The following is a 26,267-nucleotide window of genomic DNA, read 5'->3' on the forward strand; positions in this document are numbered from 1 at the left end:
TTTTTTTTTTTTTTTTTTACGTTAATAAAATTATATTTTTGGGGACTGCAGTTAAAGATAATTAGACTTTTGTCACACGCGTTAATTTTATTTATTTATTAACATATGTTTGTTACTTAGTACTACGTTTAGTAATATTCCTCTTCACTTATAAGTGAGAAGAAAAAAATGCAATTTTAAAATTATAAAAGCTTTTGTTGTAAGCCTATTCTACTGAACTGTATTTAGGGCAGAGAGGGAGAAAGGCCTAGGGCAACAAAGAGATGAGAGAGATGTAATTATGAGATGTGTGTTGTATCACAACATTGTGTTTTTGTGAACACGAAAGATTCCTTGAAACAAGAAACAAGAATAACGTGTACAAAATAATATTTTTGTGTTTATGATTTTGGGGTTACGATCTCTCTCAAATTTGGTCCTCTGATTCTATCTTCGTAGGGTGTAGGTTTGTGGATGAGTTGTTGATCCAAAGGGCCGTTGGGGCTTGATCTAAGGATGAACAGTTGATGAACGGATGAACACTTTCTTCAAGGGCCGTCGGGGCTTGATCTTGAATAATGGTTGTGTGGATTTCTTCAAGGGGCTTTTGGGGCTTGATCTTGAAGGTTGATGGATGAGTGGATCTTCAAGGGCTTTTGGGCTTAATCTTGAAGAACGGGTGTATGGGTTTGTTGAGGTTGTTGATCCAAATGGCCGTTGGGGCTTGATCTTAGGATAAACAGTTGATGAATGGATCTTCAAGGGGCGTTGGGCTTGATCTTGAAGAATGGGTGTATGGATCTCTTCAAGGGCTTTTGGGCTTGATCTTGAAGGTTGATGGATGAGCAGATCTTCAAGGGCTTTTGGGCTTAGTCTTGAAGAACGATTGGATGTGTGGATTTGTTTGTGTTGTTGATCCAAGGGGCCGTTGGGGCTTGATCTTAGGATGAACGATGAACACTTTCTTCAAGGGCCGTCGGGGCTTGATCTTGAAAGAGGATTTAACGAAGAACGAAGAGAGTTTTCTTGATTCTTCGGAATTCTTGGGAATTTGTATGGTTGGAAGCTTTGGAGTTTCAAAGCTTCAAGGATTTGGGGAATTCTCTTCTAATTTTGGAGTAGAGAAATGTATTTGTGAATTCCTTGATGCTTGATACCTTGATGGAGAAGCCTATTTATAGGCTTTGAGAATGAATCACCACCACAAAATATTTTTTTTCCTTTCCAAGCACCATTGCCTAATTTTCCCACTTAATGCAATATTGAAATTGAAGTGGTGTAACTTATGGCCTAATTTCCCACTTAATACCATTTTAAACTTGAAGTGGTCTAACTTATGGCCTAATTTCCCACTTAATACCATTTTAAACTTGAAGTGGTCTAATTTATGGCCTAATTTCCCACTTAACACCATTTTAAACTTGAAATGTGTATGCTTTGTCATTGCCCAAATGAGAAAAACTTGCTTTGATCCGTAATGGATTGAAGTGTGCTTGCCTTATCATTGCCCAACATGAGAAGAAAAACTTGTTTTGTCCTTCAAGGGTATTTCTTCCTATTTTGTTGAGTCACACGCCATGTGTACAATTTGTACAACACGTGGCGTATGTCATGTATGCCTTGACACGTCAAAACTTTAATACATTGGTGAACATTTGTTTTACTGAAATTTCGATGTCTACAAATGCCCCCACTTCAAGGCGCGTCGTAGACATGTGCTTGTCACGTGTAGAAGATGCGTTTTGAAGTCCCTTAATGTAGATGTCAACCCAAGGGCCATCGAGGCTTGATCTTGAATTGGGCTGGAAATTTCTTCAAGGGCCATTGAGGCTTGATCTTGAGTTCGACTGGAAGATTTTCTGGTTTCCTCCAATCGTTGATTTTCCACAGGCTTAGTCTTAAACTGGGCTGGAGGATTCTTTTGGTCTCCCCCTAAGGTCTGAACTTACTCCTTTTATCTGGAGTTGAATTTGATTCAAGGGTGGTGAACACTTGATTTTGAATCGGACTTGTGATTTCTTCAAGGGCCATTGAGGCTTGATCTTGAACTGGGCTGGAGGATTCTTTTGGTCTCCCCTGAAGGTCTGAACTTACTCCTTTTATCTGGAGTTGAATTTGATTCAAGGGTGGTGAACACTTGATTTTGAATCGGACTTGTGATTTCTTCAAGGGCCATTGAGGCTTGATCTTGAACTAGGCTGGAGGATTCTTCTGGTCTCCTCCGCTCGTTGATTTTCCTTTGTGCTACTCTTGAACTGGGCAGCAGGATTCTTTTGGTCTCCCCCCGAAGGTCTACGAGCGGTTTCAGGATATGGCAGGCAAGTACGAGGTGGAGGTGCTGACCTGTTTCTTTGTTCAATCTTTCCAATTCGTATTGAATACGAATTGGAAAGATTGAAGTTTCCTTGTCCCTTCTCTGGCAGTGTATCAACCGTTGAAGATGACTACTCGAGCAACGCTAGGTAAGCAACCAGGCAAAGGTTCCAGGTAGTCAGTTCCAGATCGGAAGACTGACTCCAAGTGCCGGCTGATTGCTCTCTTTCACTTTGCCATGCGAGTAATAACAAGGACAAAGGAAAAGACAGGGAAAAAGCATGATATGAGATACCTTTGCTTTCGAAGAAGCAGCGAATGAATCAGCACATATATTTGTTGTGCTTGTCTCCACATGCTTCGATGTATCATTTTCACTTGCCTTACTTGCTCCCTTTGCAGAAGTGGTATTTCCTTATGCAGGTTTAGCATCTTCTCTTGTAGTATTTGTCCTCTGATGCAGGAGTTGAATGCAAACCTTGCATTTGAATGAACCCTCACTTCTTGGTGGCAGCGCAAGTTTGAGTGGAGGTTCCGACATATTGCTTTCTCTGTCCTTGTCTTGGCAGGTGAGAACAAGGGCAAAGGAAAAGACAGGGAAAAAGCATGATATGAGATACCTTTGTTTTCGCCCTTGATGATATGAGATACTTTTGCTTTTGAAGAAGCAGCGAATGAATCAGCACATATATTTGTTGTGCTTGTCTCCACATGCTTCGATTTACCGTTTCCTCCTGCCTCATCTGTATTCCAGGCATCTGGTATCTTCTTTGGGGAAGAAGAAAAAAATTGAGTATTTCGAGAGGCTTTGCTGGGAGTGCGCCCTCAGAGGTGAGGAAGAGTTGGGCATTTTTTTTTTCAGGTCTGCCTTGCCATAAAAGATGAAGGTCGACATATATAGGGATTTCCCAATAGCAAGTGGTGGTACTGTTCTTTTACCCTTGTCGACAAACGTCTCTTCGATTTTTTAACAAGCGTCTCTTCGATTTCTGAGCGAGCGCCTCTTCGAAAAAGTAGTCACGGGTGCGGCTCTGTCACCACGCTTGTTGGCAAAGGCGCGTAGTTGGGATGATAACCTTCATGTGTTTTCAACTTTGTCAGATATCTTTTGACAAAGTTGAACGCGTTATCTGAAAAGCCGCGAAAGCGTCGCCGAACTTCACGCAGGAAAATCCGGTTTTTTTAATCGGTGGTTGTGTCGCCTTGGCTTTTTATAGAGGTATCGATCACCTCCAACATGCACACTTTAAAGATCGCCCGTTTGTGAAAATCGTCTTCGGCCCTTTCTGATTTTACTCCATCCACCTTTCTCTTTTAACCTTTTGACAATGGCTAACCCGTCTAACATTTGCTTAGATTTGAGTCTCAGCAGTGATCCGAGTGCGCCGCGTCAGGTAAATGTATGGTGCCCTTCTTTCTTATCTTCTAATGGCACTTTGACAGGTGAAGATTCTGTGATGAAGGACGCAACAACAGCTACGATAGTAGCTAGGAACTTCCTCACTCCAAAAGATAGTAGGCTGCTTTCAGAACGGTCCGATGAGTTGGCCGTTCAAGAGTCCCTAACTCTCAGTGTTCAGTGCGCAGACTCTGTGTCCAACATGGGCCAACGCCTACTTGCTCGATCCCGCCAAGTGGAATCATTGATGGCGGAGGTGGAAACTCTTAAGCAAGAGATCAAACAGTTTAAGCACGAGAATAGAAGTTTGCATGTGCTTGCAAATAACTATTCGACGGGCATGAAGAGGAAACTTGATGAGCTGCAAGAATCCAGTGGTCGAATTCAAAGTGACCGTCAAAGGCTTACTGCTTTCTTCCAGAGACACCTTTTTCCTGGCTCATTTAGCGTTCCACCAAGTATTGATGCCTCTTCTTTGATGCCTCCCGCTTTTGTAGTTTTCCCAAGTAGTGGGGTTTCACGTGAACAACCTTTATGAAAGCTTCATCTTTTTTTTTTTTTTTTTTTTTTTTTTTTGTACGCACTTGTAATTTCTCGGAGATCAATGAACATGCTTTATTTTATTTAGTGTATTGTGCTAAATACAGATAAAACATATACATCACCAAGATGTGTTATTTCCCTTTTTTTATTTTTTTTATTTTGATGATGTGACTGTACTTGAAGTTTTGAAGTTTCAAGTTGCCTACGTACCCTTGGTTGAGGAGGGATCAAGTCATGACGTAGTTCAAATGAGTGATGATTTTTTTTTTTTTTTGATGATTTTGCCGTACACAGTTTATGCTCTTGCGGGCCAGGAGCGTGGTGCGTTTGCTTTAGGGGTAGTAGCGCTTCAAAAATCTGCCGTTGATGGGGCCGATCTTCAACCCGTCTTCTGCCATGATTAAGTAGGCGCCATTGGTGTAGATCTCTTGTATTACGTAGCGTCCATCCCACTTTGATGTGAACTTGCTTTTTGTCTTATGAGTTGTAATGATAGGCCTACGTAATGCCAACACGAGATCTCCGGCTTGGAAAGACCTTTGGGCGGACTTTCTTGTTGAATGCCTTGGATAACCGTGCTTAGTAGCATTCCAAGTGTTGTTGAGCTTCGAGTCTTCTCTCATCCAGCGCTTCCAACTCCTGAAGGCGCAACTTTGCATTTTCTTCATCAGTCAAGCCTTCTTGTATAGCCATCCTTAGTGAGGGAATTTGACTTTCGAGCGGTAGAACAACTTCTACGCCATATACGAGAGAATAAGGTGTAGCTTGGGTAGGAGTCCTATGTGTAGTCCTATATGCCCAAAGTGCTTCACTTATTCTTTCATGCCAATCTCTCTTTGTTCGGCCGATTACCTTTTTTAGGAGGTTGCACAACGTCTTGTTGAATGCTTCCGCGAGGCCGTTGGCCGGAGCATGATACATGGAAGACTTGTGCTGCTTGAACTTGTATTTGTCGCAAAGCTCGTCCACGAGTCGGTTGGAGAACTGCTTTCCGTTGTCAGTGATAATGTAGCGAGGCACCCCATATCGGTGGATGATATGCTCCTTGATGAAACGAACAACAGTTTCCTTTTTTACTTCCCTTAAAGGGATGGCTTCAGCCCACTTGGAGAAGTAATTTGTTGCAGCTAGGATGTAAGCTTCCCCTGCAGATGACTTTGGCGTAATTGGTCTCACAACATCCAATCCCCATGCGTCGAACGACCATGAAGCAACTGTAGGGTGTAATGGTTCAGGCGGTTGATGTATGAAGTTGGCGTGGAATTGGCAGGCTTGGCACCTTTTGGCGTGTTCCAGGCAGTCCTTCACCATGCTCGGCCAGTAGTAACCCATTCTTTTAAGCCGGAAATGTAGCTTTGGTCCAGACTGATGTGCCCCACACACACCTGAATGTGCTTCTTCCATGGCTAGATTAACTTCTTCCTCACCTAGGCATCTCAGGAGCACTCCTTCAAAAGAGCGTCGATAGAGTGTTCCTTTGTAGTAAAGGAAGCGAGGTGCTCGTCGACGTATTTCGGAACGGTGTCTGAGATCATCTGGAAGCTTTCTGTGCTCTAAGTAGTCGATCATCGGCTGTCTCCACTCTTCAGCATCGACTGGAAGTACTGAGATGACATTTGTATCATCTAGTGACATTTTATTAACGAGCGGAATCACCCATCTTTGGCAAACTGGCACGTCTGCAACTTCATCTTTTCCTAGTGTCATACTCGAGGCTAGATTGGCGAGAGCGTCTGCCATTTGATTTTCCTTTCTTGGCACATGTTCTAGTGTCACAGCTTCGAACTTTTGTAGCAGTTGGGTCGCTAGCCGGAAGTATGGGACGAGATCATCTTTCCTCACCTCATATTCAGTTAAGAGTTGATTGATTATGAGCTTGGAATCGCCATATACCTCAAGAGCTGTGATTTCCATGTTAATCGCCATTTGGAGCCCGATGATCAATGCTTGGTACTCAGCAACATTGTTGAAGCATAGCTCATTCAGTTGGAAGGAGTAAGGTAGTATTTGCCTTTGTGGCGACATGAATACTACTCCTGCCCCCGTTCCGTCTGCTCGTGCGGATCCGTCGAAGAACATCGTCCATGTTGGGAAGATGTTGATGTAGAACACCTCCTCGTCAGGCAAGTCATCTGAGATTTTCCAATCAGCCGGGATTGGATGATCGGCAAGGAAGTCTGCTAGCGTTTGTCCCTTGATGGCTTTAGCTGGGACGTAGATGATCTCATATTGATTAAGAAGCAAAGCCCATTTAGCGAGTCGCCCTGTCAAGACTGGTTTAGTCATAACGTATTTGACAGGGTCGGCTTTAGCAACCAAGTGGATGGTGTAAGCATGCATGTAATGTCTGAGTTTCTGAATGGCAAACACCAAAGCGAGGCACATCTTTTCTATTGGGGAATAGTTCAACTCAGCGCCGGTGAGAGTTCGACTGAGGTAGTAAAGTGCTCATTCTTTTTGGGATTCATTCTCTTGCGCCAAGAGTGCTCCGATTGAACTTTCCTGAGCAGCAATATACAATATGAGTGGTTTCCCGGGCACAGGTGCCCCCAGGATAGGTGGACTTGACAAATATTTCTTTATGCTTTCAAAAGCATTATGGCATGCTTTGTCCCATACGAATGGAACATTTTTCTTCATAAGGCGACTAAACGGTTGACAACGCCCTGCGAGGTTGGAGATGAAGCGTCTGATGAAGGCTAGCCGTCCTTGTAGACTTTTCAGCTCGCGCAGGTTTCTTGGCTAGGGCAGACAAGGTGCGTTTGGTGCCGTTTGCAGTTTCAGCTCGTACAGGCAAGGAGCGTTTTGGTGCCTTCTGCAGTTTCAGCTCGTGCAGGCAATGAGCGTTTGGTGCCATTTGCAGTTTCAACTCGTGCAGGCAAGGAGCGTTTGGTGCCATTTGCAGTTTCAACTCGTGCAGACAAGGAGCGTTTGGTGCCGCTTGCAGTTTCAACTCGTGCAGGCAAGGAGCAATTGATGTCGCCTTTTATGCTCGTGCAAACCAGGAGCGTTGGTTGTCGCCTTTTATGCTCATGCGGACCAGGAGCGTTGGTTGTCGCCTTTTATGCTCATGCGGACCAGGAGCGTTGGTTGTCGCCTTTTAGGCTCGTGCGAACGAGGAGCGTTGGTTGTTGTTGTGGATTTGTCAAGCGATCTGGGAGAGGTGTTCCTCACAATCTTCATAGGAAGGAGCCTTGACCGAGTAATTGAAAAAATCTTCTGGGAAGAGGTCGCACATTGTGATGGGGATGGACGATCTTTGTGTCGAAATTTCATTATCTTCAACACTTTCACATTGTTCTGGAGGTTGACAAGAGCTGTTTTGCCCCCTTTTCGACTGATAAACTTGTGGACAAGATGGTTGCTGCTTGTCCAATTTCTTCGAAGCGATATTCGAACTGCATTCCTCACAATCTTCATAGCAAGGAGCCTTGATCGAGTAATTGAAGACGTCTTCGAGGAAGAAAAGATCCCGCATGAACGATCTTTGTGTTGTAATTTCATCATCCTCAACATTTTCATGTAGCTTTGAAGGTTGACGGTAGCTGCTTTGCCCCCTTTCCGATTGGTGCACTTGTGGAGAAGACATATGTTTCTCGTGCAGTTTCTTCGGAGTGACATGAATCCATCCTTCAATTTCACTTGACTTGGAGCATGCCCCCAACAGTCGAGGTGAAGACTTTGAGTCGAAAGAGCCAGAAGTGACATCTTTCTTAGGGATTTCATCTTCAGTGCCGTTTTCTTGGGTTTGTTGGCATGAAGATTTGCCAGTGTGGACGATGATGCGCCTCCTTACCTTCAGTGGTCCTTTTGTGTCGACCTCTAGGATTGCTTGGCGCTTCATCCTTGAAGGAATCAAGCTTCGAACGTCGCCTTTTTCTGCTAACCCATCGAACTTTTCTTCCTTTGGTGTTGTCTTCCTCTTTCCAAAAAGCTTCTCATTATCTTCAAATCTTTCCGAAGCTGATCGTCGCAGAGGAGAGATAGCTGTGTTGCTTTGTTTCTTAGGCTTTAACAACCTTTCAAAAACAGAGCTTTGGGATGTTGGCGCGTTAAGCCTCTTGAAGACAGAGGTTCGGCCTTGACTACCGATGCGATTAAGCACTGAAATTCTGGAGCTTGAATGGCTCATCCTATCGAAGACCGACATTCGAGGGGCGGGTTTAGGCTCTTTTTGGTCTTGTTCAATGCTCACGCTGATGTGTTGAGCGCTAGCTTTCTTCACTTTGCTTGAAATCTTCACGGGTGTATTTGGTGTGAAGCCAAGTCCAGCTTTGTTGTTGTCAACTCCGTAATCATGCTCCTTCAACTTCTTTTGAGTCTCGGTGAGGTCACGATCTTTGTCATTGACAGTGTTTGAAACCTTCTTTCCAAGATTTGAAGAGGAAGCAAAGTCATGCCTAGCCTTTGACATGAGTTCGTAGGCATTTGGGTTAAAGCCTTCTTCGGTCTTCTTAGTTGGAAGAGAGCTTGGTTTCATTTTGACGCCATGATGTGCCTCCAGACGGTTGATGAGTCCGGTGGTTTGCAAGTTTTTCTCCTCTGCAGTCCGTGTGAGCTTTGCGATTGCTTCATTCATCTGAGCTAGCTGCTCCTCGATTGAAGTTACTCCAGTGGTCATGACTTGCATGGTTGTACTGCCGCTCGAATCAGCGTCGGAGAGTAGGGACTCTGAGTATTTCCTCGGGCTTTCCCCTCTTGATGCCCTTAGCGAGGCTAGGGTGATCACAGGCTCGTGCCTCAGGTGCTCTTGTTCCTTTGACAGAGTTAATGCAGGGGCGGAAGCCGCGGCAAAAAGAGCTCTTGCCTTACTTCGGGTTATGGTGCCCGAAATATCACCACTTGCGGCGATGATGTTCTTGTTCTTTGCTTTGATTGCAGGAACAGCTTGATCCTTTCTTGATGCCATTTGCGTTTTTCGATGATTTGAGGATAGAGATGAGAGGTAGAGATGTCCCACTGGGCGTGCCAAATTTGTGAACACGAAAGATTCCTTGAAACAAGAAACAAGAATAACGTGTACAAAATAATATTTTTGTGTTTATGATTTTGGGGTTACGATCTCTCTCAAATTTGGTCCTCTGATTCTATCTTCGTAGGGTGTAGGTTTGTGGATGAGTTGTTGATCCAAAGGGCCGTTGGGGCTTGATCTAAGGATGAACAGTTGATGAACGGATGAACACTTTCTTCAAGGGCCGTCGGGGCTTGATCTTGAATAATGGTTGTGTGGATTTCTTCAAGGGGCTTTCGGCTTGATCTTGAAGGTTGATGGATGAGTGGATCTTCAAGGGCTTTTGGGCTTAATCTTGAAGAACGGGTGTATGGGTTTGTTGAGGTTGTTGATCCAAAGGGCCGTTGGGGCTTGATCTTAGGATGAACAGTTGATGAATGGATCTTCAAGGGGCGTTGGGCTTGATCTTGAAGAATGGGTGTATGGATCTCTTCAAGGGCTTTTGGGCTTGATCTTGAAGGTTGATGGATGAGCAGATCTTCAAGGGCTTTTGGGCTTAGTCTTGAAGAACGATTGGATGTGTGGATTTGTTTGTGCTGTTGATCCAAGGGGCCGTTGGGGCTTGATCTTAGGATGAACGATGAACACTTTCTTCAAGGGTCGTCGGGGCTTGATCTTGAAAGAGGATTTAACGAAGAACGAAGAGAGCTTTCTTGATTCTTCGGAATTCTTGGGAATTTGGATGGTTGGAAGCTTTGGAGTTTCAAAGCTTCAAGGATTTGGGGAATTCTCTTCTAATTTTGGAGTAGAGAAATGTATTTGTGAATTCCTTGATGCTTGATACCTTGATGGAGAAGCCTATTTATAGGCTTTGAGAATGAATCACCACCACAAAATATTTTTTTCCTTTCCAAGCACCATTGCCTAATTTTCCCACTTAATGCAATATTGAAATTGAAGTGGTGTAACTTATGGCCTAATTTCCCACTTAATACCATTTTAAACTTGAAGTGGTCCTACTTATGGCCTAATTTCCCACTTAACACTATTTTAAACTTGAAATGTGTATGCTTTGTCATTGCCCAAATGAGAAAAACTTGCTTTGATCCGTAATGGATTGAAGTGTGCTTGCCTTGTCATTGCCCAACATGAGAAGAAAAACTTGTTTTGTCCTTCAAGGGTATTTCTTCCTATTTTGTTGAGTCACATGCCATGTGTACAATTTGTACAACACGTGGCGTATGCCATGTATGCCTTGACACGTCAAAACTTTAATGCATTGGTGAACATTTGTTTTACTGAAATTTCGATGTCTACAGTTTTATTTATGGTAGTAGAGAAAGTTAAATCCTTACCCTAATAGAATTACAACTCCAACAAGATATTAACTACTCGAGGGAATATACAAGATACTTCTAAATATACTAAGGTTTACGCAATCACGTTCCTAATCCAATAAATATAGCGTATGCCTACGCACTTTGTGTGTGTAAATATATTTATTTTTGTTTTTAAAACAATGAGGAAGGAAAAGAGAGAACGTGTGAGTGGAAGTCAGAAGAGATATTTTGTTTTTAACCTTTTTTTAACTTTTTAATATTAAATATATGCTAAAATCACCCAAACCAAATGCGTTGTTGACACGGTTGGCAGAAAATTTTGACGCCTATCAAAAAAAAACACAAAATTGACATGTTAATAATAAAAACACTCGTAGCAAAAACATTAATCAGCAAAAGCTTTCTACTGTTTTTCGATTGGTACCTTTACCTTTCTCCATAAACTATGCTAGCCCTCATTAAACATCACCGTACAACATGCTAAAATGGCATTCCACAAAGATTTACATCACAATAAAGTAGCTTGAGAATTCAATTCTTACATCTAGAAACTGAGATTTCCCAGGAAAAAAACACCAACACAATGACCTGAAAATCCGGATCCATCGGAAGAAGTAGCCCACCGTACACGGCGGAAACAATTGGGCCGATACCAATGGGAAATGCAAAAACAAAGGGAACCACATCACGATATGCATTTCGGAGGAACGCATACACATGAGAAAAAAAAAGAAAACATTATATGATTAACAGGGCTGAGCATGTCATGTACTTTGAGTCTTTGATCCAACCCACCATTTAATCACTTCATATGCTTTTCGATTCAGATCTACTATTTTGCTTTCTTAAGGTGAGCTGATGTAACAAACTCGGCATCATCCCTCACAAAACTCCACCAGAGGTATGTAACAGGTATGTTGATTGCGTTCCAGAGTGCGTGCGCGTCTATAAAGCCTCGGTAAGGTGGGAAGTCGTATATCTCGAAGAACAGGGCAAGGGCTCCTCCTGCCACTACCACCCACAACTGCACTCGCGATGGATGACGACTAATACCAGCCCAAACTGCCCATGTAAGAAGCTGAACAATACCCATGGCCATGCACACCTTCACATTCAAACCTGCAAAACTTGTATAAGCTCATTGACACGGCAAACAAAAAGTTTGGCTCGAATTTGCAACAGAAAGATATGGTTTATCATTCAATGATATCGGGGGCATTTTGGAAAATGTCCTACCGTAATCAAGTTTATAGAAGTTCAGGTACAGTATGTGTGTGGTCACGAAAGCAATCAGCGGAGCAGAAACCATGACCCTTGCAGCCTCATCTCTCACATTAAAAGCTCGAAATAGGGTCAGAATGAGTGAAAATCCAAGGAGTGCTACAGAAGAAGAATAATCCAGCTTCTCTGTCAACTCTACGTCTCTACATTGGATAAGGAAAGAAGCAGTTAACAACTGTCTGAAAACAATTAACATAAGATTTTAGATGAACATATCAAAATTGTGTTCTTCCTTCACACGAGGCACAACCAAGGCACAAAAGTTTTGTATTCGTTACAAGGTCAGAACCACAAGCTATAGCATAATCTTACTGTTGAAAAATTGGCAGAGAATTCTAGACGATGGAATACCCTAATTCCATTTGCACAACACTACACTAATTCTTGTCCTGCTGTTATAAATTGCGCCAATTAATTTGTATAAATCCAAAGGTTGCGAGGTCTAAGGAGTGCAAAGTACTAAAATATTATCTTTCACCTAAAGTTGACATTTTGGAGCAGATAACTGTTGTATACATAAATCACTTATGGTGTCGAGGAATTCAAAACCACTTACCGGCTATGAAATACCCCACTCCAAAACCAGGCATTCATTGATAAGATCCCATAGATGTGCCACATACCAGTATACTCGTAGTACGTCTTCTTATTTGGATTCAAAGGCAACTTGTAGTATACAAGGATGAAAAATGATATCCAACCATGAAATTGAATGGCAAGATTGATAGCACAGAGAGCAACAGCAACGGGTTCCTAAACAAGTTCATTAAAATGGTTAGGCCATATCAGCAAGTCAAATTAGCTTAATCAGATTAATAATCAACCGACGCTCTCTACAAAATATCAGTGAAAGACCTGGATGCCATAAACACGTCGCAATGGCCATTTCCCATGGTATTTGACAGCCTTATCGCCGAGTTTCTCTCTCTCTTCCTCCCTAGCAAGCATGCAGTGGTACCTGCAGTCACTGCGACAGTCCCATTGCTTCCAGCGCAAATAGAGGGGCTCTTGCATGTACCACGGACCATCAATAGGTTTCCCATCTGAAGAAAATTTACAGTGTTGAAAGCATGTGTCCCCTACACACCCAGATTTTTCGCACTCCGCCACACAAGACCTGGAAAACCCATAAAACCGTAATGATTATCATTCCATAACCGTCAGAGCGAGCCCAAAACAGATAAATACACGAAGCATGACGAAATGAAATTCCGTGAATGTAAATTTTGCACTTGTGAAATGAAATCACATCAAATAATATACTCATTCAGGTAAAGCTCCTGAATCTAATTTATGAATTATGGCACAGCATAACCATTGTTATAGCAATTAAATGCAAGTTACGTATAAAATATTTTTATTTTATTTTTTCCTAGCATTAAATGATTGTAGAATTTTCTTAAGTTTAATAATATAAATCCTTCATGTTCTAAAAGACGCTAGGCACTAGTGAGTCGCGAAGAGGGGCCTAGCGCCTATACGTAGCAGAGATTTTAACAACAGTGCCATCAGTTAACAAAAGCATCACACTAATCGTTGATTCGGTGTGCCAATTCCATTTCCGAGTTTTCGACCCCGGAAACACGAAAACTTGATCAAATTTCTCTGTAATTTGGTTACCCAAACAACTAAACCTAGCTCATCAATCAAACAATTAGAGCATTCAATTGAATTAAAATACTCCAAATAAACAACTCTATGAGCTCGACTAATATAAATAAATCAAATCAAATACTGATACTGATACGAACACAGAAAAACTGAAACAAAATGAAAGCGAAAATCCAAGTATGTCCAAAAATTAAACGAAAGATTACAGAAAGGAAGGGCATACTTGTAAATCGGATCAGCATCGCCATCACTGGCGCGAAGAGCCGGAAGCAGAGAGGAGAGCAAAACGAGGAGGAGAATGCAACGAAGCTGCGCCATCGGATTCTCGGAAGCAGAAAGTCAAAAGCGTAAGAATCTTCTGGAGGTTTCTAGAGCTGGCGAGGAATGTTCGTGCGGAGATGCGACTAGTTGCGTCGCATGGAACCGCGCGGTTAGAGAAAGAGGAGAGAGAGGGCGGAGGAGGAGGAGGAGGAGCTGAGTGAAGGAGCGAGAAGGGACGAGTTGATGTGAGAGAGAGAGAGAGAGGGGGAGGAGGAGGAGGAGCTGAGTGCAGGAGTGAGAAGGGACGAGTTGAGGCGATTTGGTTGGGATTGCGTGAGTTGGGTGGTGAATCGAGGCGATGGGGCGGAGACCAGAATCTCGTGAGGGTCTCAACTCTAGATGATTCTCGATGAGACACGTGGCCGGGTACTGGAAGTGCTGAAGCTGTACTCTCTCTCTCTCTCTGTCTCTCTGGCCTCTGCCCCCCCCCCCAATTTATTTTATTTCCTTTTTCTAGTCCCTGTTTTGCCCGTGACGCAGTGAAACATTGAGGACATTAATGGTAAAAAAATTAAAGTTCGGTCAGCTCAAGAGGTAGAATAAATCAATTTATATTGTGCATATAATTTCTTCGTCGTAAAATTAATCAATTTATATTGTGTGTATAATTTTGATGGAGTTTTTTTGTTAAAAGGATTTCTAACATGAATATGTTCTATTTTCGTGATTGATAAATTGAAAATAGGCTAAATCAAACAAACTGAACGATCTAAATATTTTAAATTAGACTAATTTGAGTGGTTTGATTTTACTGCAAAACAAAAAAGTGTAAAATTGATTCGAACGTTGCCAAAGCGTAGTTAGTTCGGTTTCATTTTGTTTGGCATATATGAAATTTGCCTCAACCTTAATATCAAGTTCAAATATGATTAAATTGGTAATTGCTGTTATTTTGATGGACTATTTTATTTTTGTAAAAACAATGTAAGGAAAACAAGTTCAGACCTCGATTGTAGAGATAAATATCAAGTTTGAATATGATTAAATTGGTAATTTCTTATTTTGTTGGACAATTTTACTCTTGTAGAAATAATATCAATGTTGAGCAAATCGAGCTTCCGACCTTGACTGTAAAGATAAATGCTTTACCCTCAAACATTAAAAAAAATGAAAAATCATTTTTGGAGAAATAAAAAATGGTTACGGAGAGAGAGAGATATATACTTTCGGAGTTTGGCGCGTGGTGGCGAATATATCGTGTTCTAATCCCTATTTCCACTGCCAAGCAATCCACTCTCGAGAGCGGCAACAGAGCAACCGCCATGACCTCTCTCGTACTCTCTCTCCCTCTCACTCCCACCCCGACGGGCGCTCGCACAGTCGCCTCCAAACTTGCCCTCTCCTCTCTCCGCCAATCACATCCCTTCCCGCGGTTTCCACTCCGCCTCCGAAAACCCATAAAGACCACCGCCGCCTCATTCGCCTACGTGTCCGGACCCGCCTCCGACGCGATTGTCAGCGAGCCCGACCCGAAACTTGACGAGTCCGACGCCAATGTCCAGCCCCCGAGCGTGATTGGCTGGGGCCTCTTATGGAGCCTCCTGCTCAAGCACAAGCTGCGGCTCGCCGTCTCCGCCTTCGCCCTCATCGGCTGCAGTGCCTGCACTCTCTCAATGCCCATATTTTCGGGTACCAATTTTTTGTTTCGCTTCAAAGTTTCCATTTTTTGCCTGTTTGGTTGCCGAGAAAATTGAATGGACAGAAAGGAAAATAAAATCCCTAAAACCAATGTAGCTGACTTGCTGTTTTTTTAGGGCGGTTTTTTGAAGTGCTAATTGGGAAGAGGCCGGAGCCTTTGTGGAAGCTGCTGAGTAAAGTCGGTGTCTTGTATGCATTGGAGCCAATTTTAACGGTCATCTTTGTTATTAATTTGAATACTATTTGGGAAAAAGTTATGTCCACGCTCAGAGCTCAGATTTTTGGAAGGGTTTTGATTCAGAAGGTAAAACTCCAGTCATTTCATTTTCGATCGTATCGATTAATACAAACCTGAATTCTCTTAATGTGTGATCCTGTTTTTCTTTTGTTCATTGTTGCAGGTCGAATTTTTTGACCGTTACAAGGTATGATTGTGATAGTTTTTTTAATAAGGAGTTTTTTATTTTTTTTTTGTGCATTCTGATCGAGTTGGATTTGCTCCATATAGGTTGGTGAACTGACGGGATTGTTGACATCTGATTTGGGTTCTGTTAAAAGTGTTGTGAGCGACAACATATCGAGGGACCGAGGATTCAGGGCACTTACTGAGGCAAGCAACTCTACCACCAAGTACAAGTGAGCTTTATGTTGCCTCCATTTAAGCATGTAATACCTGGTTTTGAAATTCACTCAGTTTCACCACTAGAGCACCAAATTGTATCCCGATTTTTGGATGTACTTATACTGACATTAAGTTATTTTTTGCGAATGTGGTTATTATAATTGTATGAATCAAATTGTTGCAGGAGAAATCTGGGTTAATTTTCGACTCATGTTCATGTGGGTCTAATATATGTTTTGTTTTCTTTGTTTTTATAGGTTATCGGGACAGTATGCATACTGTTTACTTTGGCTCCCCAACTTGCCCCAATCTTGGCGGTGCTGATGCTCACTGTGTCTATTTTAGTTGGTATTTGTCTTATCTTCAAGACTCTTTTAAATTGATATTGCGTGGTTTTGTCACATAAACTGCGGTTTTCTTTATGTGATTTAATTATAGAAATCCTCAGAGCTTAATAATGATTTGCATGCTTATATTTATTAATCTGTTAGTATGCTGAAATGTTCACAGATTAGAAGTGACAAGCACTTCAGTTAAAGTTCGTATTTTTTTGTCATTTTTTAAATTTGTTTGAACGTGGGGTGCAGATGGTACGAGAATAGAACTAGGATTATTTTATTTTGTAATGGATTAGGAATATTTTATACATCATATCAACTCTTAATTGGTGATGTTTCACCAATAATATTTGTGTATGTTAGTATCTGAATTGCCAATTGCATCATATTAGGTTCTTCACATCCTACGATCTGTACTTAATTATCCTTTTAATGGTTGTCTATTGTCTAATGTTTAACAGTAGCCTTTAGGTTGGAAATTTTGTTATTTTGTTGCTTGAAACATATTATTTTCTCTGATTTGACTGTTATCAATTTTTTCAAAGCTGTATACAAGAGATCAACTGTGCCTGTTTTCGTGGCTCATGGATTGGCGCAAGCATCTATATCTGATTGTGTGTCAGAAACATTTTCTGCCATACGCACTGTAAGTTTTCTGAAGTCCTTTGCTATATTATTTGCACGCCATTAGGATTTTAGAATCATAATCCCTATCAACCTTTTGTCATTCAGAAATCAGAATTGAGTGAGAGTTAAGATTGTTTGTGCACTTTATCATCGATATGGTAACCACTTGCTATTGCAGGTAAGATCCTTTGGTGGGGAAAAGCGCCAAATGATAACATTTGGTAGACAGGTAAGCTAATGCAATCTAGTAAATACAAAAACAGGAAATTCCTTCCCTTTCACTAAACAAATTTCTCGTGAGTTTGGCAGGTGCTAGCTTACCAGAGCAGTGGGATAAAGCTTGGGACTTTTAAATCTGTTAATGAATCTTTGACTCGAGTTGTTGTTTACATATCTCTAATGGCCTTATATTGTCTTGGAGGAAGCAAAGTGAAGGCGGTAAACTCTTGTGACCATTGTAATGTTTACTTCAGATTCAGTCCCTCATCTCCCACCATCCATTCATGTGTTCAGTCTAGCTCGTCTTGTCAGCTAACCAAATTGTGCAGAATAATTCAGGCCTTCATGATTGTCAATCACTCTCTCTCTCCCTCACCCGCCACCAAGAAAACTTGACCAGAAATTGTATTATAGAAATTCATCATATGTTTTTCTAAACTTTTCCTGTTTGCAGGGTGAACTCGCTGTTGGAACTGTGGCTTCTTTCATTGGTTATACTTTCACATTAACATTTGCTGTGAGTTCAGTTTCTATTGTTTTAAACTTTTTATACCTGTTTGCTATTTCCATCTCTATGCTATTGGTAAGTGCCTGATGTAACCTACCTTTCAGGTTCAAGGTCTGGTTAACACCTTTGGAGACCTTCGTGGAACTTTTGCTGCTGTGGAGAGGATTAACTCTGTTTTATCTGGGGTAGAAATTGATGAGGCCCTCGCTTATGGTTTAGAAAGGGAAATGCAACAAAAGAAATTACTTGATGAAAATTACAGATTGTTCCTCATAGATGGTCTGAGCGAGACAAATCAGTCAGTAAATACACATTACATGTCAGCTCTGAAATCGGGTAGTAACGTTAGTCGCTTAGCTTGGTCTGGCGATGTTTGTCTTGAAGGTATCTAGGATACATTTTCATTGAAGTGCAGTTATTAGCACATTTGCTTTCTGTTTGTCCCCATTGTGGTTTTAGTTAATATTACATTACATATAATAGGCCAATGTCTAGTTGTTAAGATGATACAAAGTTTCCCGTAACGCGCATTATCTGGGTATAATTTACATATTGTGGAATATAGTGTTTACTGTTGAATTTCTACTGCTGAAGTTCTACAGTGAATGCACATATACCATGTTCCAATGTGCCTACGAGTAACCTGATTTTGTTATGCAGATGTGCATTTCTCTTATCCTTTGAGACCTGATGTAGAAATTCTAAATGGTCTAAATCTAACGCTAAAGTGTGGAACTGTAACTGCTCTAGTCGGCTCAAGTGGTGCAGGAAAAAGTACTATTGTACAGCTACTGGCACGTTTCTATGAGGTCTTATTTTTCTTCTCTTTATATGTTTGAGGCATCAATTTCATTTTACTAGTCTTCAGTTGGTGAAAACTATGAATAAGTTCAATGTCTGATTTCTGCAGCCAAATAGAGGCCGTATAACGGTTGCAGGAGAGGATGTTCGAACATTTGACAAGAGTGAATGGGCACGGATTGTTTCTATAGTCAGTCAGGTAACGTACCTAATCCCCACATCTGACATAACAATTTTACACACTTCCTAATTTTCACATAATATTAACCTTGGTTTTGCTCATATACTTTCAACATTTTTTTTTTACATTTCTCCATTTTAAAATGATACAGGAACCTGTACTCTTTTCGGTATCTGTTGGAGAAAATATTGCATATGGGCTTCCGGATGATCACGTGTCAAAGGATGACGTGATAAAAGCCGCAAAAGCTGCAAATGCTCACGAGTTCATAATTTCACTTCCACAGGTTGGTAGTCCTTGAAATATGTTGTGTTTACTCTGTGATTTCGTGTGTTCTTTACTGAATGCTTATTTTGATTTTGAAAGGGTTACGATACACTGGTTGGTGAACGTGGAGGTCTACTTAGTGGTGGCCAGAGACAGGTATGAAAATCAGTTGAGAGAGAGAGGGAGGGAGGAAATTGGAGAGAGGCAGTGGTACTTATGCTTTTTCCATTTTTCTTTTCACCTGCAGAGAGTCGCTATTGCGAGAGCTCTGCTTAAGAACGCCCCAATCCTAATACTTGACGAGGTAAAACTGCCAGTTTGCTTTAATCACGTCTATACTCTAGTTCCAGTGAACAAATTTAGTTCCAGTCCTGATCGTCATTACAAATGAATCTGGAAATATCAGTTTCATGACTTTGATTCCCCATTACCATTTTCCAAGCCCCATCCCAGGTTAGGTTTTCATGTATTGTTCTTTGCTGCAGGCCACCAGTGCGTTGGATGCAGCGAGTGAGCGCCTAGTCCAGGATGCACTGGACCATCTGATGAAGCGGAGGACAACGTTGGTGATTGCTCACCGATTAAGCACAGTTCAGAATGCGCATCAAATTGCATTGTGTTCTGATGGGAGGATAGCTGAACTAGGAACCCACTCTGAATTATTGGCCAAGAAAGGTCAATACGCTTCACTGGTTGGCACTCAGAGGCTGGCATTTGAATGATTTTGAAACATCTCCGATTGTTGAAAACAAGTAAACGACAACGGAGCACACAAGTGAGTTGTATCCATATAGCATATAAAGTGATGGCTGTAGTTACAGAACAAGAACGATAGCACAGAAAAAAATTCATAACTTTTATGGTAGATGATACCTATAATTTCTGAGAGAAGGAAATAATAGCATTCAGGTCGGCGAGGCCTTCCGTGGGAAGGCTAAGGAAGGATTGATCAGAAAGTCATCAATAGGATCAACGGTTGCCACACCAACCAGTCTGCATTTCCTTGTTTGTCCAACCTCTCCCCTCTTCCGCTTCTCGTTGTTCCTTTCGATTCCTCGGATGTCAATACCGTCTTCCCCAGCAGCGGAGGAGCCTTGTAGATGCTCCCAACCGAAAACGAAAACTCCGCCTTGAATTCAAGATCAACCTGCATAAAAAAGTACCAACCAGAGTGGTTATGAAATGTATAATAACCAGTTAGTAAGTTAACGTGGCGCGGAAATTGGTTTTTATCAAAGCATATTTTACCTGCCCGGATTCCGGATTGAGGCTCCCACTGAAGAGCTCCGGGGCAATGTAAATCTTCAGAAACGGCGGCAATGGGAACCGCAAGGACTTTGTTGTTGCGCTCGCTAATGGTGGGATATAGAGCCTTCCGATGTCAAACGACACCAAGACATCTCCAAACGAGTCGCTCTCCGTCATCTCTGCAGCAGAATCAGTTCCTGCACCACCTTCAGCATTGTATTATCTGGCCATGCCAAGCTTGCAGGCACTCAAAGTCTTGAAGTTTACAGAAAAAAGCTTTGATTTTCGAATCTTCGGTTTGAGTGTAGGAAGGGGAAGAGAAGGAGATGATGGTTTTTGTTCTGGGATTCTGGTTTTCAGTTGGGAATTTCCAGAGAGTTGGAGGGTTGGAGGGGTTTATCCTGCAGCACCCCATTTTTGGCGGGCACTTTTCTTTTTGTGATTTGTGAAGATTAGGTGAACTACATATATGAGCTGGGTCAATTGGTAGCATAATACAATTTTTTTTTTTTCTTTTTTTGTGCCCGATAGTCAGATTAGGTGAACTGTTCGACCAAATTACGTAGGCATGGAACTCTTTGCATTGAGGTTTGTAATTTGTACCTACGCGTTGAGAGTAACTTATGTAGCAGAAGCATACTGTAACCAGATCATCATGTGTCATGAAAGCTCTTCTTCTGCGCAAGGAAAATTCACACCCTAACATAGACCCATCTTTGTGATTAAGATGGACGGCCTACCTGATCCGACTATCAGATACAAAAATTTCTTCTCTCGAATTAGAGTCCAAACCCCCTCCCATAAAAAATTAAAAAATTGTGAACAAGTGAGGTCATGGCTGATTCGTATTTGTTTGTATGAGAGGTCAAAAGCAAGACTGTTTGGTACTTATTTTCATAGTTTGTGGTGATAATATTAATTATCTTTTCTTTAGGGCAAGCCAATGGATAACGGAAAGCTGTCTCCTAAAGTAGGGCTGGCACTTGGCAGAACATTAAAAAAATGAGATGGTGCTTCGTTTACCTACATGCTTAGTGACTCAGTTTTCCACTCTTAGCAAATGTTTCTTTCTCGTTAGGTGATCCGTTTTTCTACCTCTCTTGTCATATGATTGGAATGTATCTGTAGTTTTTCGTTCTTTCGATTGTATCAGTAAACAAGAATCTACCTACGGCAGCCTTGTGGCTCATACGGGAAAGTATTTACTATTTACTCATGGACCAGAGATCTCGTGTTCGGCCCTCCTGATACCGCCTGTATCGCTGACGAAACTGATAGGGTGGATAACCAAAAAAGGCCAGAAAGACATATCACAAGACTTGGAAAGCAATGCTGTGAACAATTACTTTATACAAAAGGGCAGAAGCTCATTAGGCATAAATCATTTAGCACTCTTTCTGGCTACCAACATGAAAAATGGTACTAAACATCACAAATCAGACGAACGGAAACAGAGACACGAACGATACATTCCATTAGCTTACAGAAGCCTGTCATTTTCTGGGTATCGTAATAAAACTTCATCGGAACCCTCCACCTCCATCTGTCGCTCTTCCTATATATCTCTCATCATACCACCAGCTACTTGGAGTCGAAACTACAGAGAAAAGTGGCACTAAGCAGTAGGAATCAATCAAACGGTAACATGTGCTTGATACTATGCATGAGTGAAAGACTTTGGACTTCACATGGCCATCAGGGCCATCTGCCTTATCTTTTACTGCTTCAGGTCCACACGGTTAACAGACAAGAGAAGATCTCAGAGATGTAGGAAGATTTGTGCATGATGACCAACGAATGATTGACTCGGTCACCATGAAATCTAGTTGCTCGTGCTCACCAAGTCCAATCGTACGGTTTCTCTTGTTGTGAATGGCTGACGTCCTTGTTCCACCTGTCCTTTTAGCTTCGGCTGGTTTGTTAACCATTTGTCTCGTTTCAAGTCTGAACGAAAGGGAACCTGGCAACAAGAGCAGCTTCCCATTAAAACGATTGAGACAACGATAATTCTATGATACTGGTGCAAGGAACAGCAAAAAGGAACTCAAAATACCTCCATGAATTGCGTCTACTCTGGATATGCTGGCTGAAAACTCTATCGCACAACTACCTTCCTCAACCAAAGAACCAGGGCTGAAGAATGCAAAGCTTGGCATTGAGGGAATGGGGGAGGAGAATTCCAAACTATTAGAATCACCATCGCTGCAGAATGAAAACCCGCCTGATGCTAAGTGGGGAGCAAATGGTTCCACCATGAGAGCAGAAAAAGATGACCTACAAGTAAATGTAGGTGATTGGGCATCACATGCATTATGTGATGCATTGCCAAAGCTGATGTCTTGACTCCTGGACATAGTACAGAATGAGCTGCCGGCTACATCACATTCTCCACGGCCTCCATTTTCACATTGACTCGGTTGTTTAGGATATGGTTCATTAACCCTCATCCAAGGATGATCTACAAAGGAAATTCCCAAAGAACACAGATAAGTCAATCCAACTTATAAACTCCGTTGATTTGCCAGTAACACAGAGAGTGCAGATTACAGGAGTCATTGATGCAAATATTTTGATTTCTTAGAAGAATTACAGCGTATAGATAAATAGCAAGGAGCAATGGCCTATTTGACTGAAAAAGTTATAATTTTTCATGTTTTGAAGAATACGGACAGATATATGACTTATACCTATATATGCGCTAACCAAAGGAGAGCCTTTCTCCAGTTTCATCTAACTTAAAGATACGGTCATATAAATGAAATTTGCTTTTGATTCTTCTAATACAGTCATCTTCTAGAACTTAACTAAATTTCAATTACCACCTTCCACAGTCCAAAGATGCCAAAATGGGATGTCCGGACTGTTAAAGCATTATAATAAACTCTGTGTGTGTGGTGTGTATTTGCGCGTGCATTTGACCTACCTAAAACCTGCTGAGCAGTGAGCCTTTGTGAAGGATCTTTATAGAGCATTGCTCTAATCAAATCCTTAGCTGATCCAGTAATGCGATCCCAGGGATCAGATGGGAATTTCAGGTCAGCTGTCCTAACAGCATCAAATATCCGTGATTTTGTCTTCCCCCAAAACGGCGGCATTCCACTAAGAAGAATATAGAGAATAACGCCCGCACTCCATACATCTGCAGCCTGGTTATAGCTACCTGCAAGTACCTCAGGAGCTATATAAAACGGACTACCAACTAACCCATGCAAACTCTGCCCTGCTTCAACCAAAAATATTGTCAAAAATCTGAACTCAAAGTTTTAGCGGGATAAAGTTAACCAATATAAAGGAAATATAGAATTACCGGGCTTGATGTAGGTTGCAAGACCAAAATCTGCCAACTTGATTGGAGACGAGGAGGCTTTTGTGGCCAATAGGATGTTCTCTGGTTTCAAATCTCTGTGAACAACCCCATTTTCGTGACAATATAGAACTACCTGAATCAAATGCCTAAAGAGAACCCTGGCATCAGACTCAGAGAATCGTCCGTGCTTCTCTAACTGGTGGAAAAGCTCCCCTCCTGCGCAAAGCTCCATCACCAAATGGACATACTCTTCCTCTTCATACACCGCCTTGAGATCGACAACATTTGGGTGCCCAGATAACCTGGTCATAATTTCAATCTCAAGTTTAATGCCTCGCACATCGTCTGAGGTCACTAATCGATCTTTAGCAATTGATTTACATGCCAAGACCTCTCCGGTCAACTTATCGGTGCACACCCTAATAACACCAAACTGCCCCCAACCTAATTGCTCTCCTAGCATGTACCGATCTTTTAGATTTGAAGTCTCGTTTGCATCTAAAATGGAGGAAGTCAAGCTTGCAACTTTGTAACAGTTGCACGGCCACGTTGATGCTGCACTGCTGCTGTTGCTCCTGGCAACAGCCATACCAATATCCCGCTCCTCAACCACCCCGACCAATAATCACAATTTCAGCTCACAAATTTCAACTTTCCGGCCTTCGAGCACATTGTTTCAAAACCCTTTTCCAACAGATGAGAAACCTGAAGTTTGAAGTCAATATCTTGATTCACAAAAGCATACTCTGTCAAATCAGAAGAGAAGCTTCCCGGGATAGTAATTAAAGTTCCCAATGAGGCTTCTATTTCAGCAGGGAATTCCTTTTTGACGTGACTGGATCACGTGGATCCAGTCCAGGGGGAAATCAAGCTGTACAAATTCAGTCTCAAGCATTAAATCCAAAACCAAAAAGCAATTACAAACGATATCCATTGGAGCAATTCTATTTACAGCAAAAAAAACCTTGCTTTCTATCAACAGGTTGCTTCTTTTCGGACTTTTCGACACTTCAGAAAACAGAACTTAAGTTCAATTCAGACACAAATCTCCCGCTTTTCAAAAACCGCCCAAAAATAGAAATAATGGAAAATCAAAAGTTTGAGCATTTCTATGAATCGATCCAATAACAAGCTCTAATCATCTGAAAACAAAAGCCAAAAGAAAACCCAAAATCCATCAACCTAAAAAGTTCCCAACTTTACTTAAAAAAAAAAAAAAACAGAATTCAAACACAACCCATCAAAAGTCCAGTTGAAACTAAAGCAACCCAGATCCAAATTTTCCAAGTGCTTACAAAAAAAAGCACTTATAAACGAAACCCAGAACCCCAAATCCACACGCACTCAAACATATACATTCACAGAGAGAGAGAAAGGGAAAGTTACCTGCTTGAAGAGAGATAAAGCACAAAGAAAGGAAAGGAGGCCGTTGGAACAGTGGTGGAGCTCCGCAAGACAGAGCTCTTGTGTCCTGTGGCTTCTCTCTGCTCTCTCTCTCCTTTGGATGTTGCGCACTTGGCTATTTAGCCCAGTGGTCAATATTGTAATTCACCTTTTTTTATTTTTAAATTTTGTATCTGAATATTTGTGAGCTGACTTAGCATGAGAGTTGTCAATTACCACAAAAAGATTTTTCAGTGCATGAACCGTGATTCGGTATATTAAATTTATAATATAAGCGATTAATTTTTTTTTTTTCAAATTTTCAACGACCTATATTATGACAATTAATCAATCAAACTGTATTCTTCTGAATTACCTGGAGCCTATCATTGGATTTTGGCTTTGGCTTCGTCCGAGGCTGCTTTGAACTCTTCTTGTTTGCCCTTGTTTTGGCTCCTCTCTGTTTATTTACTTCAACACTTTCTCTGTCTCTCTCGATGGAGAAATACTCTTTTTTCTTTTTATTTTATTTAATTAATATTTTTTACGTACGGATCTTTCTTTCTCTACTCGCTGGGTTGGTTCTGGTACCGCGTACTCGCCTGTTATCCGAGATTAAAGCTTCTATACTTATTTTGGTGTATGACTTCTATTATTGATCGACACGTGTTAAATTTATGATAACAAAATTAAGGAATGTTAAGTTTATTAACATGTGTTAATCAATGATAGAAGCTACAGAAAGATCACACACAAAATAGGTGCAAAACATTTAAACTCGTTTTATGTTAGCCAGCCTTGGAAGTAAGTCAACTCCATCCCTAAGTTTAAGAGTTCGATTATGATGAGTCTTTATATGACTAAACTCTAATTAAAAAAATCGTCTCAGGAATTTCAACATTCTCTTTTTCTCTCGGACATATTCTTACACAACATTTTGATCAACAATCTAACAATGTTGTTATCGATCTCATTCCATAGTATTCTCGTTAGCATAGATTCAAAGGTTATCGATGTCATTTCATAACATTACTACATTGTTAATTAAAGGAAAGGACGGAGTTACAATGGGCTTAGGGGGGGACGAATTAAAAAAATTGTATGCATTCTAATTCCTTATGAGTAACACTAATTAAATAACAATTAAAAACTTGTCTTTTGAATCCCTAATGACTTTCACCTTTTGCATCCCAATGATTCACCGTTCACTTTAAATTAAAAGATTCAACTTGAGATTTACATTGCGGATATGCGGTCTAGCATTGAGTTTTTAGGTTTAAAAGGGATTGGAGATCTTGCAAAAAAAAAAGGTTCAATGCAAAAAACACAAGGTGTATTCGCTGGTTTACTTGTTTGTGACATTAGCACTAACTCTTCCAGTTGCTACTGC

The 26,267-nt window shown here is 41.3% G+C and overlaps 4 protein-coding genes across 6 annotated transcripts; 1 reads left to right on the forward strand and 3 right to left on the reverse strand.

Annotated features, from left to right (window-relative positions):
* Positions 1–10,996: 10,996 nt before the first annotated feature.
* LOC103960519 (post-GPI attachment to proteins factor 3) lies at positions 10,997–14,164 on the reverse strand. Of its 2 annotated transcripts, none has more exons than XM_009373001.3 (5): positions 13,641–14,164; positions 12,662–12,923; positions 12,363–12,559; positions 11,762–11,949; positions 10,997–11,644 (listed from the first exon to the last, which is right to left on the reverse strand). In XM_009373001.3, the coding sequence occupies exons 1-5, from the start codon at positions 13,733–13,735 to the stop codon at positions 11,358–11,360; spliced, it is 1,029 nt and encodes a 342-aa protein (XP_009371276.2). In that variant the 5' UTR covers positions 13,736–14,164; the 3' UTR covers positions 10,997–11,357. The 2 variants fall into 2 exon arrangements, with proteins under 2 accessions (XP_009371276.2, XP_048421672.1); XM_048565715.1 differs by having other exon boundaries at positions 11,437–11,666.
* An 836-nt stretch (positions 14,165–15,000) lies between these two features.
* Positions 15,001–19,804, forward strand: LOC103960517 (ABC transporter B family member 28). The gene is made up of 16 exons (XM_009373000.3): positions 15,001–15,367; positions 15,493–15,680; positions 15,778–15,801; positions 15,885–15,986; positions 16,256–16,346; positions 16,882–16,982; positions 17,142–17,192; positions 17,273–17,401; positions 17,637–17,699; positions 17,795–18,074; positions 18,351–18,499; positions 18,601–18,690; positions 18,824–18,958; positions 19,039–19,095; positions 19,187–19,243; positions 19,425–19,804. The coding sequence occupies exons 1-16, from the start codon at positions 15,001–15,003 to the stop codon at positions 19,659–19,661; spliced, it is 2,121 nt and encodes a 706-aa protein (XP_009371275.2). The 3' UTR covers positions 19,662–19,804.
* Positions 19,720–20,860, reverse strand: LOC125468866. The gene is made up of 2 exons (XM_048565433.1): positions 20,188–20,860; positions 19,720–20,086 (listed from the first exon to the last, which is right to left on the reverse strand). Exons 1-2 carry the CDS (start codon positions 20,362–20,364, stop codon positions 19,889–19,891), a joined length of 375 nt encoding a protein of 124 aa, XP_048421390.1. The 5' UTR covers positions 20,365–20,860; the 3' UTR covers positions 19,720–19,888.
* A 657-nt stretch (positions 20,861–21,517) lies between these two features.
* On the reverse strand, positions 21,518–25,038 carry LOC103960516 (calcium-dependent protein kinase 17). 2 transcript variants are annotated; one of them, XM_009372999.3, is made up of 5 exons: positions 24,881–25,038; positions 23,495–24,365; positions 23,111–23,407; positions 22,241–22,645; positions 21,518–22,147 (listed from the first exon to the last, which is right to left on the reverse strand). In XM_009372999.3, the coding sequence occupies exons 2-5, from the start codon at positions 24,081–24,083 to the stop codon at positions 21,927–21,929; spliced, it is 1,512 nt and encodes a 503-aa protein (XP_009371274.2). In that variant the 5' UTR covers positions 24,084–24,365; positions 24,881–25,038; the 3' UTR covers positions 21,518–21,926. The 2 variants fall into 2 exon arrangements, with proteins under 2 accessions (XP_009371274.2, XP_048421450.1); XM_048565493.1 differs by having other exon boundaries at positions 21,975–22,163.
* Between the last annotated feature and the right edge of the window lie 1,229 nt (positions 25,039–26,267).

The sequence above is a fragment of a genome, unplaced genomic scaffold, assembly GCF_019419815.1.
Source record: "Pyrus x bretschneideri cultivar Hongxiangsu unplaced genomic scaffold, Pyrus_bretschneideri_v1 Contig4, whole genome shotgun sequence".
In the NCBI taxonomy this organism is placed as follows: Eukaryota; Viridiplantae; Streptophyta; class Magnoliopsida; order Rosales; family Rosaceae; genus Pyrus; species Pyrus x bretschneideri.

What these genes read in the sequence shown, in the direction of transcription:
- LOC103960519 (XM_009373001.3), bottom strand. Translation starts at nt 13,735, where the DNA reads ATGGCGCAGCTTCGTTGCATTCTCCTCCTCGTTTTGCTCTCCTCTCTG. An exon ending in GACGTGTTTATGGCATCCAG is followed by an intron (nt 12,560 to 12,661) that starts GTCTTTCACTGA and finishes GAACTTGTTTAG; the next exon opens with GAACCCGTTGCTGTTGCTCT. An exon ending in AGTGGGGTATTTCATAGCCG is followed by an intron (nt 11,950 to 12,362) that starts GTAAGTGGTTTT and finishes TATCCAATGTAG; the next exon opens with AGACGTAGAGTTGACAGAGA.
- LOC103960517 (XM_009373000.3), top strand. Translation starts at nt 15,001, where the DNA reads ATGACCTCTCTCGTACTCTCTCTCCCTCTCACTCCCACCCCGACGGGC. An exon ending in TGGCGATGTTTGTCTTGAAG is followed by an intron (nt 18,075 to 18,350) that starts GTATCTAGGATA and finishes TTTGTTATGCAG; the next exon opens with ATGTGCATTTCTCTTATCCT. An exon ending in TCATAATTTCACTTCCACAG is followed by an intron (nt 18,959 to 19,038) that starts GTTGGTAGTCCT and finishes TGATTTTGAAAG; the next exon opens with GGTTACGATACACTGGTTGG.
- LOC125468866 (XM_048565433.1), bottom strand. Translation starts at nt 20,364, where the DNA reads ATGACGGAGAGCGACTCGTTTGGAGATGTCTTGGTGTCGTTTGACATC. An exon ending in TCAATCCGGAATCCGGGCAG is followed by an intron (nt 20,087 to 20,187) that starts GTAAAATATGCT and finishes TTTTTTATGCAG; the next exon opens with GTTGATCTTGAATTCAAGGC.
- LOC103960516 (XM_009372999.3), bottom strand. Translation starts at nt 24,083, where the DNA reads ATGGCTGTTGCCAGGAGCAACAGCAGCAGTGCAGCATCAACGTGGCCG. An exon ending in TGCAACCTACATCAAGCCCG is followed by an intron (nt 23,408 to 23,494) that starts GTAATTCTATAT and finishes TGGTTGAAGCAG; the next exon opens with GGCAGAGTTTGCATGGGTTA. An exon ending in CACTGCTCAGCAGGTTTTAG is followed by an intron (nt 22,646 to 23,110) that starts GTAGGTCAAATG and finishes TTTCCTTTGTAG; the next exon opens with ATCATCCTTGGATGAGGGTT.